Source organism: Parasteatoda tepidariorum, chromosome 6, assembly GCF_043381705.1.
Source record: "Parasteatoda tepidariorum isolate YZ-2023 chromosome 6, CAS_Ptep_4.0, whole genome shotgun sequence".
Classification (NCBI taxonomy): Eukaryota; Metazoa; Arthropoda; class Arachnida; order Araneae; family Theridiidae; genus Parasteatoda; species Parasteatoda tepidariorum.
In genome coordinates this window covers 58,268,847-58,285,922 of record NC_092209.1, presented here as the reverse complement: position 1 = coordinate 58,285,922, position 17,076 = coordinate 58,268,847, and the positions used below count along the sequence as shown (strand labels likewise).

General features: G+C 26.3%; 1 protein-coding gene across 2 annotated transcripts in view; it reads right to left on the bottom strand.

Annotated features, from left to right (window-relative positions):
• Positions 1-17,076, bottom strand: part of LOC107449074 (inactive dipeptidyl peptidase 10-like) — a 516,153-nt gene that overhangs the window by 233,713 nt on the left and 265,364 nt on the right. The window contains exon 1 of one of the 2 annotated variants that reach the window (XM_071182414.1): positions 941-1,303. The exons of the other annotated variant lie outside the window; for it this stretch is intronic. Within the exon in view, the coding sequence (XP_071038515.1) occupies positions 941-976 (36 nt within the window). The 5' untranslated portion in view covers positions 977-1,303. Of the gene's footprint in view, positions 1-940; positions 1,304-17,076 lie in introns of those variants that run through there. 2 annotated transcript variants of the gene reach the window in all.

Sequence of the window (17,076 nt, the reverse complement as noted above, 5' to 3'; positions counted from 1 at the left end):
TACGCGTAAACATCACTTTTTTCAGTAAAACTCATTTTGCAAAATTTTATAACATATCATTTTAGATTAAGCTCGTTGAGCATAAAATGTTTACAAATACAAAAAATAATAAATAAAAATAAAAATAAAACCATTTTTGAAACTGATTATTTCACTCATTTCATCATTGCCACTACAATTAAAAAGGAATTTTTTAGTTAGTAACCATTTATTCTAAATTCATTGTACTCATACTGGAATAAAAAGTTATATATTTAAAATAAAAATGTTTTTGTTTTGAAAAAAATTTCCCATCCCGAGAAACAGCGTAATAGTAAATATCACCCACAAATTAGATTAGTTTGATGCTAATTAGCCAATAGTTTGATGCTAATTAGCCAGATTGGACCATACTGAAAGGAATATTAACACACAAGTGTTTAAAAGAATATTTGTTGGCTTCAAACCAAGAAAAAATAAATAGAAAATCGTCAATATTAATAAAAAAATTTTCATTATCCTTTATGATATTGATTAATGCACTCAAAATTATCAAACAATTACAATTTTAGAGTATTTTAGCACACGATCAGAATTTTTATTATTATTATTCAACTCTTATAACAATTTGCATTTGGTTTGCCTCCTATTAACCAGTTTTTAAATCTAAATCTTTTGTGTTTTAACCCTTAACGCACCGTGGTCAGGCAGGAACACTCTAGCGTTTCTTTTGTATTATCTTTCAATTTTCCACTCAAGATATGAAATAAGTAGTAAAATGAAGGGAAAAAAATAACTTTTCGTCTCTAAGTTTTAAGAATATAAGATTCAAAAATTCGTTTAGAAAAGAAAAAAAAATAAATAAAAAATATTTAAAATTGAAAAAATATAAAATCCTTTTAAGTCATTCTTTTTCATCGTAATTACCATGGTTCCTCAGAATAATCATCATAAAACTCACCTCATCATCAAAGGGATCAGCTCCAGGTTCTCCCATCTATATCCGAATTTTTAATCACAATAACTATTTTCTCAAAGTTTATGACTTAGCCTCTAAAAACTAATTTCTTGCGAGAATTTTTTTACTTTTCTTACACTATCACAAACACAATTAAAAATTTAATGTGGTATATTTTTAATTATTAATGGCATCAACCGAAACGTATAATTAAATTACAATATTTGTTTTGGCAATAATTGGTCCCTTAGGTTCAAAACGAAAACGTTTTCAAAACAGAAAATTCAGTTTTCCGTGAACGGCAGCGATGGTTTGATTGCGATTAGCTTTTCCGCCTGTTCGAAGCACGGCTGATCGCTTCTGATTGGCTGAAACGAATTGCGGTAGCTTCTTCGGCGAGACAGACCGTACTTGCGCCCTCCAGTGAAAGATCTCGGCGATTTTTTTGCGCCTCTGGATGAATTCAGCGTGTGTATTGTTGTTTTTCCTTCACTAGCAGAGAAGCGCCAAACTGAATGCTGCAATAGATGTAATGACGTTATCTTTTTCTTCCTTCTCGTTAGTTTCGTAAAAAAAAAATTTAATGTCATTAACGTTCGAGTAATTATTGAATGTTTTTTTTTATATTAATTAAACAAGGCAATATTTAAAAAAAAATTATACATTACATTTTTAGGCTATAAGATGGGTTAAAATATTCTATCCCGCATTAAATATCAGGGAAGAGTTTGGGTAATTACTATATATCTATAAAATACTCAGATTTACTTTTTATAAGCGATTAATGCTGTTGCGTAATTTCACATTTTGAACATGCATGTCAACTTCAATTTGTTATGAAAACTTAATTAAACACGGTTGATCATACCCAGAGCCAGATTGAAAAGAAAAGAAAAATAAGTATTTGCATTTGAGTAATGTTGCACAGAGAAAAAAAGTAAGGCCAAAACTACCAGAATATGGTAAAATTTATAGTGTTCCTGGCACAAAAGCTTGGTAATTTTTTCCAAAGCACTTTGGTAATGATTTTGATAAAAATAACAGTAAAATATAAATTTATAATGTATGACAAAATTTAGTAAAAAATTATTTATTAATTTGTGATAAAATTAAGTAATTTTAATATGATCCTTAGATCATGGCATGAAAACGATTTATTCGGTAAAACTTACTTTTTAGTCTTATAATATTTCCTACATGTGGGGTAATAAAAACTATAATTTTAAAAACCAGAATTTCATGTAAACCATTATCACTTGAACTCAAAAATTAACAAAGAAATCGTTTGAATACTGTACATTTTGATTTGATTATTGCTAGAATTATGATTTTTTTTATTCGAAATATCATCACTATACAGTACGGTAATTTTACCAAGAATTTTTCTCCGTCTATATAAAGAGAAAAAATAGGACGTGATGAAAAATCTTTGAAAACTGTCCAAATTTAAAACTATGCAAGCTTCCAAAAAATAATCTATAATCGTAATTGCAAAACTATTTGATGAACACAAATTATATAATAATTAAATAAACTTGGCTTTTTCTTCTGAACTTTCCAGGAAACTCCTTTTTTTAATAAAGAACAAAATGTCCACATGCGCGCCCAAACAAATAGCTTCACTTATAATTGTAGTAAAATTGTAGTAAGTAAAATTGCACTATATTATCGTTCTATGAGCTAATAAATTTCTAACAATGCGCTTAAAAATACTTGTATTGAGGACAATGTTTGACAGATAATAAATACCTTTTAAGAACCAACCTTAAATTAATTATGCATGTTGAATTCATTCCTTCCTAATCATAATTTTATTAGTTTCTTTATTTGCTTATAATTATGTTTGTCTTGAATTTTGAATTTTATTCTAATGCGTCGTCATCCTAAGTTAAAAGAATCAAGGTAAAACTCTTAAAATTATAATGTTTCAAAAAGTCTTCTATCTTCATTTTAGAGTATACCGAAATTTTTATAAACGAGACATTACAGATCATTGAAAAATTATAGTTTGATTTTTAAAAGCACTTAATTTTTATATGCAACATTTTTAAGGTTGTGAGAAAATAGTTAGAATGTGCAATAGTTAGAATGCGCAATATTGTTAGAATTTTTTTAAGATTTTCTCTGCTCCATTAATTGTATTGAAGATTTAGAAGTTCAGCACTTATAACTTCACAGTCAAAAACTTCAGACGAATCAAAAAATCACAATTATTTTTCATGCATTATAATTGAATGTACAAGAAATAACATATTTTATCTATTTATTATATGATTTACACAATTTATAATTTTATTATTTTCTTTTATAAACGAAGCTTTATCGGTTTCAATGTGTTTTTTAGGGAAATGTTTCAAATAAAAGTGAAATGAATAATATTTTAATATTTTTTATGCACGTTTTGTTTCCAATCAATAATTTATTTTCAAAAATTGCTATTATTTTACAGTTTTTATAAAATTTACAAGGAATTCTAAAATGCTTGCAATGTTTAACTTTTTAATGCTTTTTTTAATCTTTGTTATTTAAAAAAAATTATTTTTGTTCTATGATTGAAATCATCCTCGCTACATATGCGCGCCGTTATTTCTTTAGATATGTGCAAATTACATCATTCATGTACAAAATCAATAAATAAATAAATTAATTAAAAGTATAAATTAAAGGGATGGAAGATTTTCTCTACACATTGAAATTTTTAAATTTATAAAATGCTTATTTAATGGGCATTTTTATTCGAAGAAAAGTACAAAAAAATGCTTAAAACCGTTATCTTCAATTGTAAATAATTCTTAGAGATTTGAATAAATTATGAACAAAATAATAATCAATGAGAAAATGCACTTTAAAGTTTTGGTTTTATCTAAAAAGATCAAGGTTTTCTTTCCCAAATTTCTCATAATGTTTTCAACAAAGCATATAGAATGATAAGAAAAATTTTATTGTGTTTTAAAAATTTCTGAATTTTAATTTAAACAAAAACAGCCGCAAGCAAAATCATTTCAGATCCCTCAAAAAATAAATCATATATTGTGTCTGATATTTAATAAGCATTTACGTTAGCATAAACATTATTAAAATATAATATTTTTAAAAACAGAACAGTTTTTTTGGGCGTAGAATAAATACATAAATTGATTTGTAAATGCAAGTTCTTTAAACTTATATATTCTTCATGCTTTATTGTTTTCATGAAAAATTGCTAAAGTTAAAAATAAAACCACAGGAAAAATTCATGAGGATTTCATTAAAGGACATTTGAAAAACAAGAATGCATCATTAAATCAGAAAAATAAAACTTAAATCATTAAAATGGGAGATGTTGCAAAACATGTTCTTTAAAACTAAAATGACTTAATTAAGAAACTTTACAAATCAGGCAAACTGGAAAATTATTTTTAAAAATTATAAGAGGATTATACAATTAAACTTCAATTTTACTTCTAATTTTTAGCGTTATCAAACTCTATTAAACATCTAGCAATTCTCGAGTAAGAAGACAGCTTGAATATATTTTTTCTGAAAATGAATTTAAATCTCTTTTAATTTATTTCACGTATCAAATTTGGTAAAATGAAACTTATTGGCATTAAAAAATCGCTGCAAAACAATTAATACTTATTTAAGAGTTAACAGTTTTTGTGAAATAAATTCGAAATAAGTTTGGAACCTGAAATAAAATTTTATGTTTATTTCTTAAAACGTAATATTTTATATAAAACTAATTTATGTATTGAAATCTGAACCATATTATAATTTTGTTTACAAACATATAAGAAATGGTCAACTGACTGAATATGCCATAGCACTAAAATAAATATATGCGTATAAAATTTTAAAATATATTTATAAATCTAAACTAGGTTTTTTTTTAATAAATATAAGAGCCTAGATTAAATCAGTAGTCTATTTTTTTTAAATATCTTACATGAAATTACTTTAAATTAAGTTAATATTTCTTATTATTATATCCTTTTGTATATTCCTTTGTTTAAAAGTATTATATATATTCTACTAGTGATTATTTTGCTTTTAAAACATCTTGCAAACAAATAATAATGTTCTTGTTAATAATTTAATTGCTAATTCAATTTACTGATATTAAAAAATTTTGCTGAATCTTATTTCTTATTTCAAAAATAAATATTTTCTGCCTTTTCAAAACAAAATTGTATTAGAAATAATTTTATAAAATTAGATTTTAAAAGTAGGAGGAATTTTCTGTTTAAATTTATTACATGCTAACAAAAATAGTACGACAAAATTTCATTTCAATTTAAATGATTATAAGTAATTACACGAAAAAAAAATTCTGATATAATTACCATGCTGTATAATAACAATATTTCAGATAAAGAAATAGAAAACAACTCTGGTTAATAAAACCCAAATATACGGAATTTAAACCATTCATTTGTCAATTTCTTGTGCCAACGGTTTATCGGAAATTCTGGGTTTTCAAAATTAAAATTCTTATTACTACAATCAAAGTTGTTAGTTTTGTATTATTTAGTAAAATATACAAAACTGTGAAGAGTAAATGTAACCAAATAAATGGTTTTTATTCCAAATTTATAGGTATATTGATAAAATTACCACACTTTGTCACCCTTAAAAAATTTATCACATAATAGGAAACCGAATTTATTCTTAACTTTACTAAAATCAAGTGCTTCCTTAAAATTTAAAGAGCTTTTTGGTGTTCCCATGGAGCCAGAAACACGGTAAATTTTACTGTAACCCGGTAAATATTATGGTAGTTTGGACAACACTTTTATTTCAGTGTAGTATTTATAAGTATGATTACAATTTAAACAAAATATGCAGACATTTTGTGCTTTCTTCTAGGTAAACATTTTCAGAAATATCTTGTATTAAATTTAAAAAAAAGGAAGCTTATTTATTTAAAAATTTTCTATCCTAAGATTGAAAAGTAAATTATATTGCCTGTTCATCAAATAATGAACAGTTTGATTAATTCAAACATATGCATTTTTAAATTTAGGTTTGCTAGACACTAATATTGATCTTTATAGATAATTATCGTAAAACTCTAATTTGAAATGTGTGTCTTACTTCACTATATAATATCCAGCACTTTCAACTCATACATATCAAACTAGCTGTATCATATTCTGCATATATTTCGTCTATGTATATTTAACAGTGATAATATATAAGATGTGAATTACAAGTGGAGTATAAGAGCTTCTATGATATATGCCTTGTTCTCGTCATAGACTGGCTTGATTATACGAGACATGACTTATTGCTAGGATATAAGGGAATCTAGTTAAACTTGTATTAGTAGTACTAATCGATAAATTTCCTAAATATTTAAGAGTTTAATCGAGAATAGACTTGCGTATTGTAAAGTCATAAATAAAAACAATTAATTCTGATCTTCCGTGAAATTTGAAAGAGCTAGAATGAGAATTAATTTTTAAAAAAAATTAATTTTAAATTTGGGTTTGCATGTACTTAATAAAAAAACTGAGTTAAAAAGATTCATGCAAGTTTTGAGCTCACACATCATTTATAAAAATTGAAATAATGAATTTTTATTTCATGCTTTCCTGTTATTTATAAAAAATTAAAAGCTAAAGATTTGTTTCAGTTCTGTGTGTGCCAACATTGCAAAAAAAATACTAATTTTAGATCTGTACTCGCACTATATTTATAAAAAGTTTAATTCGAAATTTTTTTTCTAGTTTTGCAATCACACTTTATTCATGAATTTTTAAACTTAAGGATTCTTTTTAGTTTCAAATTTGCGAGTTGTTTATAAAAAAATGAATTAAAAAGATTAAAAGGTAGCTTTTATTTCATTCATAGATAAAATTGGAATAAAAATATCAATGGTATCTCTAGGCTTGAATGTCAGGTTTTATGGAGAAAACATTGAAAAAATAGCATTGTTTATTTATTTTCTGTAATTGTATATTGGAAGAAAAACCCTCTAAAATATCATTTAAATTTAATGCAACTTCGGTGCGTTTCCAAATGGGACCAGATTATCATTGAAATTATTTTTTTCTAAAATTGATTGTATGATATAATTCCACTTTTAAGGAAACCAGGTTCAACTTACCACATTAATGTCGTCCCAAATGAATTTGCATGGAAATATGGCAGAAAAAATCGATGTAATAGTTCACAATTGAACCGATTTTGAAATATACTAAATCCTTGGAATTAATAAGCGATTAACCAAAACAAAATATACCTTAAATACTAAAAAAGTTTAATACGAACTATAAAATTTATAATCGAAGTGCTAAATAATTTTTATCAAATCCCTTACAAAAAAAAGGTATTTTTATGGTTGTTTTGAGGTTAACAGATGTAAAAAAAAAAGTACATCTGAAGTAGAAAATGATGCTCACCAAAATTAACCTCATTAATAAACCCCAATTTAAATCTCATTTACACTTAACAAACTCAACATCATGTATGACGACTCAGAAATAATTTTAGTTTAGATGGGGAGAATTTATTCACACCTCAAATATACGTATCTGATTGAAGTGTAGAAAAAATAGTAAGTTCACCTCAAAAACTACCTCCCTAAACTGGTTACTTTCAAGTAAATATCCATCAACCTCAAAATAACTTCAAGTGTGTGTAAAACAACATCATACACTTGGATTATACATCTTGAGAGTATGATCTTTCATGGATGATTTTGAAATCAACTTCGAATAAACCTCAAATCAATCTTGACACCTCAAAACAACATCACATAAATCTCAAAAATAACTTAAATTTTTGTAAGGGAATATTCATTTACTTTGCTGCTTTCCTGCAAAGAAATTAATAATGCTCCCATGGAGGTGAAAATTCCATATACTCTCACCAAAATAATAATAGGGAAAAAAATTACTTCAACGCTTGGTTCTGTGACACTGGGAATCTAAACAGATAGAAAAATATCAGCCAATACTGGTTCAATGGCCAATTCATAAATTTTTCCTCACATAAAATTTTAATCACTTAAAAAAACGTCACAGCATTTAAATGTTAAAAAATAGTATCTGAAAAATTGGTTTAATTTTGCATCATATTATCAAAACCTTAAATAATACGATAATAGTTTACTGCAATCTGAATAAAGAGTTAAATTATTTCAATTTTCATTAAAATGTGAAGTATATTATCAATGTATATTACAACTAATCAGGTTTAAGAAGTAGACTGTAAAAAATTACGGATCAAATTACGGTAAAAAAAATATACAGAAATGCAGCATTCATAACTTTAAATCCATTTTTAACCCTTTTTTTTATAAAATCCACTTTTTTTGCAAACTTTTATACTGCAATTTTTTCAGTAATATTTATTTAATTACAGTGACTTAGTTTCCTATGCTAAATAATGGTGCAAAAATCCTATTAAATCAGATTTTTGTTTCCTAACATTTTACTTTGAAAATAGATTTTACAGTAACAAGAACTTGCAGACTGAGAGCCAGTACATTTTATTGTAATTTGTTCCGGAATAACTATCAGAACAAATTGATAATTATTATGGTTCACTCCCCAAAGCTTCGGATAGTGTATTTTTCCACGTTATCTTCATGCTTTAATATGCCTAATAAACTGAACTGTAAAAAATTTCGTATCATATTACTGTATAAAATATCGGCACTTTGGGTGCATTAATTCATAAAATCAATTTTTCGTATATTCCTTTTTTCGTAAAATCATAATTTCAAATGGCAATTGCAAAATACCGTAAAATATCGAGAAATTCCGTATGATATTACGGTATAAAGTATTGGCACTTTGGGTGCCGATTTCATAAAATCAATTTCAAATCAATATTTCATAAAATCAATTTCTCGTATATTCCTTTTTCCGTAAAATCATAATTTCAAATGGCAATTGCAAAATACCGTAAAATATCGTGAAATTCCGTATGATATTACGGTATAAAGTATCGGCACTTTGGGTGCCGATTTCATAAAATCAATTTCAAATCAATATTTCATAAAATCAATTTTTCGTATATTCCTTTTCCCGTAAAATCGTAATTTCAAATCGTAATCGTAAAATACTGTAAAATATCGTAAAATACCGCAAAATCATAAAATACTGCAAAATATCGTAAAATACCTTAATATGGTAAAAACCGTAATGTTAACAGTAATATTTACTTAATTAGAATGTTACGGTAATTATTTGTGTAAAAATAACGATACATCAGCTCCGGTAAAATACGATTTTACGGTGTTGAAAAATAGTATCCAGAATAATTCGATATAATTTTTAATGTTTTGGTACACAATAACGAATACACAATTGGGATTTCAAATTAATACTTAAACTACACTGTAAAAATTTCACGTAAATTTATGATAAAATATTAACGAAACTCTGGGTGCATCATTCGTAAAATTTATTCTACCGTAATTTTTTCAGTTATATTGTTTTGTTTAAAGTAATTTTAAAGTAAATACTACTGTTATAATTACGGTATATCATATTCTTTCTTCTGTAAAATTTTACAGTAAAAATGGGATTAACGGCAAAAAGTACAGTCACTCTGATTGCCTGTACATTTTACCGTAATTTGATTTAGAACTTTACACAGTGCACAGTTATACAGTATACATACATAGAGAAAAAATTTCCCTAGACTGTTGCCAAAATATTTCATGTAACACTAGTAGCAGAAGTAGTAAAAAAAAATGATCGATATTGTTGCGATCGCATAAAGCCTTCTTTTGCATTCACATGAAAACTTCAAGCATTCAAAATCAGATCATATCTTTAAAAAAAATCACACAAAAACCACCTGTCTCCACTTATAAATCGGTATTAACGTGATCTGCGACACCAAGGGGGAGTTTTGCAAGATCACCAAGAAAGATAAACACTAAAGAATATGCAAAAAGAAAGATGCTCTTTTTCTAATCTTAACACACAAGAGTATGAAGGGCTTTATTCAAGTCGAAGCATTTAGTGGTACGCCAAACTCTTCATTGTTTTGGACAGCAGCCAACTCAGGGGATTGGAGATGCTCCTTCGGAAAAATCTCTTTTGAATACGTATTTTCCCTTGGGTTGAAGCTTGTTGCATACCTGTGGTGTTTTGTATAGATTTGATGCTGTCCGTTCAATGAAATGCTTAAAAGTTGAGGCACCATATAAAAGAATGAAAAAGTCATTTCTTATTTTTATTCATGGTTGATTTTGCGTAGACGGCTTAACAATCATTTTTTTCTTTTCTATATTTTTTAATGCACTGAGTCGCATATCAGATTTGTTTACACAGTTATGGAGAGCTAAAATTACATTTTGTGCAATATGTAAACATGAAAAAAATGTGATTGAATTTTTCTAAGTACAGAAAAAATATCTGTGCACGTCATTGAATTGGACAGAAAAACCTTAATATAGGATTCTTAATTAAAAATTAAAAAAGGAGATGATCATAGTTATACATCTATTACATATAAGCATAAAATTAATAAAAGTTATGTACCTGCACTATGAAAAAAGTATGGTCAAATCTATCAGAATATAGAAAAATGTATCGTGTTTCTGACTCTATGGAAATACAAACGCATGGTAATTTTTACCGAAGCTCTTTATGATTGTTTTAAAATATAGTTTTATAATATGTAAAAACATTTGGTAGAAGTAGCAAAATTTGGTCATTTTATCATGATAGCTTTAAACATGGTATAAAACCCATTTATTCGGTAAAAACTACTTTTCAGTTTACTATTTTGTTTTTAAATGTGTGGTAAGAACTATAATTTTAAAAATCAGAACTTACAGTAATCATTTACCATATGAACAGAAAAATTTACAAATGAATGGTTTAAATACAGTATATTTTTGTTTTTGTGAACAGAAATATGTTTTTTTTAACCAGAATCATCATTACCATACAATGCGGTTATATTATCAGATTTTTTTTCTCAATGCATAATAATTAATTATCAAATATACATAAAGAGAAAAATGACCTATACTGTTGCTAAAGTATTTCATGTAACACTAATAGCCAAAGTAATCACTGACAACAAAAAATTATTGATATCGTTGTGATCCCATAAAATCTTCAGAATCAGATCACACCTTTTAAAAAAACACACACACAAACCATCTGTTTCCATTTATAAATCAGTATTAATGTGATCTGAGACTCCAAAAAAGTAGCTTTGAAAAATCACCAAGAAAGATGAATAAATTAATATGATAGTGAAATATTTACGAAGTTATATGTAAGGAATTATATTCGCATTAATTTAAAATTAATAGAATAATAATGAATAAAATTAAAACATAACTATACGTCGCATAATATAATGTATGTGTAACACTATTATATTAAAATTTATGTTTTTATTGTTTGAGTTTGCAGACGTATCATTTTATAGAACTATTAAATCCAACAGCAACAAACAAAACATAAATACTTTCTAACAAAGGACGTGTTAATTATTATAATGCAATTACTAATTTTATTTCATAATTATTAGCTCATGTTAAAATTGAGCTAATCGTTTAAAAAGATTGAAAAATAATTTTTGTATGTAGCTTTCATTTTAAAAAAGATATTTTTATTTTTACAAAACTAAAAACTAAAAACTCTTTTAAAAACGTTTTATTACATATCCGATATAAGTAGATTTATGTTTATATTGAAAAGAAACATAAGAATGAATAAAATTGGCCATTGATAAATTTAAGCTCAATTTTTACAAACCATCGTCACTTCTCTCTTATTGTAGGGCTAATCATAGAAGATTTTCGTAGTTTTCAATCTACGAATAATGCAAATACCTCTTTATCATAGGAAAAATTTCCTATATTACTAATTTTTCCCTTGTCTGTTGCTTGATCTTGGAGTTATATCATTTGATTGGTTTAAAATTACTAAGATTCGGATATGGAATCGTAGTATTAAGCACAACAAAATCTGTTTATTAATCTTCTGTTCAACATTGGTTATTTCATAAAATTTCTTATCAAGTTTCAAAAAATTTCTGAGATTGTAAAAAGGCACATCTCCTTGCATTTAAATTACGTTAAGAGTTATCGGATGGTCACAAATTAAACACTGATAGTTAAGACATTTTTCTTTTAATATACCGCCCTTTTATTAAAATTATTTTTAAGTTTTCCTACGCTTAACAGAAGATTCCTTAATAAATATTACTTAAAATTTATATAAATTAAATAAAAATTGAATTGTAAAACCCATTATTAGCTAATGTCTCCACTTCATAGTAAGGTCTTAAGTTAATTTTTCTGTGTCCGACAAGCAGTCTGTCCGAATTTCTTATAAAAACTTTTTTCGAAAACCTAAATAAAAAACTTTTAAATCAAAATCATGTTTTAGTTTACAGAAACTCACGATAAGTATCTTCAGAATTCTGTCTTTTAAAATATTTCTTTTATAGAAAATTGTACGATTTTTATAATGTTTTGCATAAATGTTCTAATACCCTTCAGGGTACTAAGAACAGGCCGGAAAAAAATTATATTTTTCCCAGATATCCGAAACCGGAAAAATTTTAGTTGCACCTCTATTCGAAAGTGTTTCATTTTAATACAATATGTTTTTTTTAAAAAACACCCATGGGTTAGAAGAAAGTTGTAACTGTATATTATTTATCGTAATGCAATTAGAATAATTTTTGAAATTCATAAAAATTTTAATGCTGCTTTAATGTCATAAATATTATATAAAGCAGTAAGAAAAGTTCTTTTGACTCTTTTCTTTTTTCTCAGACTTAGAATTTTAGATAATTAAACTTTAAAAAAAAATCTAATTTCATTTTGAAAATTTTTTAATACATTTTAATTCTGACAGAACTTGCTCAAAAGCTCAAAACAAATCATAAGTTAAATTCATATCATTGCTAATGTGATGTTTATTTCTGGAGCTTTTTCTTCATTGCGTTTTCTCCTCCGATTTTTTTTTCCTTTCGTCATTTGTTACTAAGTGCCGTTAAATTCATAAGAACATGACTCGCACAAAACACTTAAGAATATTTAGAAAATTAAGGAAGTATTTTCAATGAGTATGAATTTTATGAGTGTAATATCTTAAACTATATATTTTTATATAGTATGTATTATGAGATGGCAAAGATTTTTTTATTATAAAGAAATCAAAGGAAAAAGTACCCTAGTTAAAATAGGTTTCTTTTAGCCAAAATGGAAAAAATTCTTTTTAAAAAAAAAGTATAAGACATTTAAGCAATTGTTTAAGTAGTTTAAAAGTGTTATTTACACTGTTAGAAGTTTCTAATTAAAAATAGTTAAATAGCAATTTATTTTATTGTTATTTTATCATATTTCACCGAAACAGCCAAATAACCATAAAAAGACGATATTAAAAGTGAGAAAAAAAACTTTATATTTATTCAGTTAAACTATATACTTTTCAGTTTTGTATTTTATACTAAATGTACGAACTATAATACGAACTATAATACGAACTATAATTTCGAAAATCAGAATGTACGGAAAATCCTTTCTATATGAAAGAAAAAATGACCAAATAAATAGTTTAAATACCGTATATTTTAATTTTTATTACCAAAAATGTCTGTTTACCTTACCAGAAATGTAATTATATACAGTACGGTAATTTTACCAGAGCATTTCTCTTCGTGCATCTAGTTAATGAGTTTGAAAATAAACATTTAATTAAAATGTGCTTCTTTACATTTTTACAGAGAATTTAAACTGCAAATTCAAAAGTGCCCGATTCCCACTTTTTTTACAAACATGAATTTATATAATAATATTATATTAATTTATGTATTATACTTAATTATTTTAAATAAATACTCAGAAACAAAAGTATCAAAGGAAAATATGATCTTTAATATTTTGAAGCTAATGTAGGATTGTGCTCATTTTTTAGCATTTAAAAAAGGGATTTAATTTAAAATGTATTTATCTTAAGCCCGAACCTTTATGTATTCTTTGTCTATTGAGCAAATAAATGAATTAATAAACAATACATTCAAACTTATTAATAATGCTTCTTAAAGTATTAAAAAGAAATCTCATTTCAACTAGATACCATTTACGTAATCCCAATTTACCTAAAGTATTAGCCACGTATTTTACGTAATAAAATTTTTCGTCTTGTAATGAACGTTAATTATGTTCAGATATTTTCATTCGCCAGTCCAGAAAATGAAATACTCTTTTCCGTTTAAAATGAAGTAAGAAATAATCAGTGAAAAATAGCGTATAATTAGTACCATCCACAAACTCATTATTGGCTGTAATGTATAATTAAAATGATTCCATTCAATTTACAAGCCTCGAATATTCTTTTCGTTTATAGACATTTATTTCAAATTAATTAGCTAAAGCGGCTCGTTACTAATAACGGCCCCCATACAGCGGTACTTTCATTAGTTTTAAATCTCCACTAGGTTCCTGATTACTCTGAATTCTAGCAGAGAGTAAGGAGCAATAATAACTTAAGAAAATGGGTTTTGGCTTAATTGCTTATCGCTGTTATGCATTGGCGAAATTAAGCTGCAGTTGGTATGAAGATGAACTTCAATTTTAATTTTTCTGAAAGGGACCCTGATGTGTTAGTTAATCCTTAATGAAGCATTCTTTGGGGTTTATATGGTCTACTAATTTCATAAAATGTGGTGTATTTCCCCTGCAGAATAAAAATGTTGTTTTGGCTGTTTTCAATTGATAAAATAAATGGTGAATTTAAAATGGGGCACTTAAGTTATTTAAAAAGTAATAAAAATGGTTTGTTTTGAAATTTATAGATTCCTATTTGAGACATAAGAAGAAACCTTTTGTAAAAAAAAAATTTTTTTTGCCGGAAAGGAAAATAATATTCGAATTCTAATTGAGTTATTTGAAAAGAAATAATTTTTTTTTGTTTTGAAATTTATAAAATATAATTTGAATTATTATATTATTTTATAATTTTGCTATTATATTATTTTGAATTATTATATAATTATATTATTTTTGAAATTTATAACTTTATTATTTGAATTCGTTCCTGTTTAAGGTTAAAAATGCTCCTTTCCAAAAAATTTAAAAAAAAAAAAATCTGAAGAGGAAAATGATTTAACTGGTGTAATTCATTATTTCTGAATAAAAAAAATTTTTTTAACTATATTTCAATCAAATTTTGTAAACATTAATGATTTATTTTTCTAAAAATTTTATTTTCATTAATGATTTGAATGGAATGAAAGCTATTAACTGATATTTTCAAGCCACAGTAGTTACTTAAAAGGCAGTAAAACTGGTTTGTATTCAAAGAAGCAATGGCTTTTTTTAACATTAGGGAATGAAACTTTATATAAAAAAAATATGAAAATAGAAATTAATGCAATTTGCCATTTCTTACTTAATTTGAAAATGCATTTTTTTAAATTATCTTTTCACAAACTTAAGAAGTATTTAAACTTGATTTTTTTTAAATTTTACTGAATTTTTAACCTCTTTTCAAACTTTTTAAAAACTTTAATTCCGAAAACGAGAATTTCCGGAAAACTATTACCATATGAACGGAATAAATTATTTAAATAACGTATATTTTGTTTTTATCAACCAGAATTATGTTTTTTCCTACCAAAAATATCTTTATCACACAGTGTGGTAATTTTACTAGAAATATTTTTTTCGTCTAATATTATTCTTCGGTTTGGTTTTTAAATCATTCCGAATCCCATTATTTCACCAGAGTCAAGTTACATACAATTACAAGTTTTTTACAAGTTTCAAGTTACATACGATTTTTATTCCAAGCCTTTGACCTTTTTTACTCATTTATCTGACTTTCGTTAAGTATTATTGTGATTCCTCTTTTTCATTTTCATATATAAGATTTTTTAAGTCTTCTTATTGTTGTAGACATTTTTTGTCAGTTGTAACAAGCATAGAATATTACCTTTTTCAAAATAATTTAAATAAATCAATGTATCTAATAAAAATTTTAAATTATAGTTTGAAAAATACTAATGTTTACTTTTCTGGTATTTATAGTTTATATACTTATTTTTTACTTTTTTTATTATAAATACGAAAAATATGGTACTTCAATTTGACTTTATAAATATCTATTGTTTGTAATCATGTTTTAATTCATCCCCGTGCTAAACATTGGTTATGAAATAAAGTAAAAATATCTTTTAAATATGTTTCAAATAAAAAAAAAAATCAGAAAAATGTTTTTTATTTCATAAGCGATTTGAAATAAGCATGAGACAAAAAATATTTTGACCATCTCAGAGTTCAGACTATTACCAAGTAAAACTATTTTAGGTTCAGGTGCATCACTAATATTACAAAACAAAATGCCGGGATAGCCTGGTCGGTAGAGCGCTGAGCCCATGTCCGAGAGATCGTGGGTTCGAACCCCGCCGGTCGATGACTCCCCGTGTAGTTGGTGACTGATGCACGTAAAAATTCTGTCGGATCTGTACTGGATTGGAGAACGATCGTTCTCTGATTCAGGTCAAAAATACGATCTGTGGATGAATGAATGGATGTATGAATGGGTCCGCCTTATAAACAGATGTGACGTATGATGTGGCAGAAGTCGAATTCTTGGCCATAGATGGCGCCACTGAAAAACAAGAAGTCTGCCTTAAATCAGCTCGGTTTCACCAAGCAGGCTTGCTAGTATGGAAAGTGGCATTAAAACCAATCAACCAACCAACAAAACAAAATAATCTATTGGAAGGGATTTAATGCAATAAGAATAAATTCTGGTTATACTGATTTATGGTTTTATAGATTTTTATGGATTTTTCAATTTTGATTTCAGTGATTTATTGTTTCATGGTATTCAACGGGGATTGCCTTTCAAGGTTTTTACTCTAATGAAATGCAGATTTAAGACGTAATTCTGTTGTGTATGTTATATAATTTAAATATTTCTCAGGAGATAGAAAGTTCGCCTTCCAATGAGGTGAACCGGGTTTGAATCCCAGCAATGGCTAGTCAATACGAATTCCGCACCCGGCTCGCAGCAGGCACAGTGTTGACATAAAATATCCTCACTGGTAGACGGATTATGAGTTAGAGTCCCCTTGCGTTCTACCTTTGCGTAAAAAGAGATCTAGTTCCCACGCTTGATGCAACAACTTTTTGGAGCTCTATAAATATTCTTTTAAAA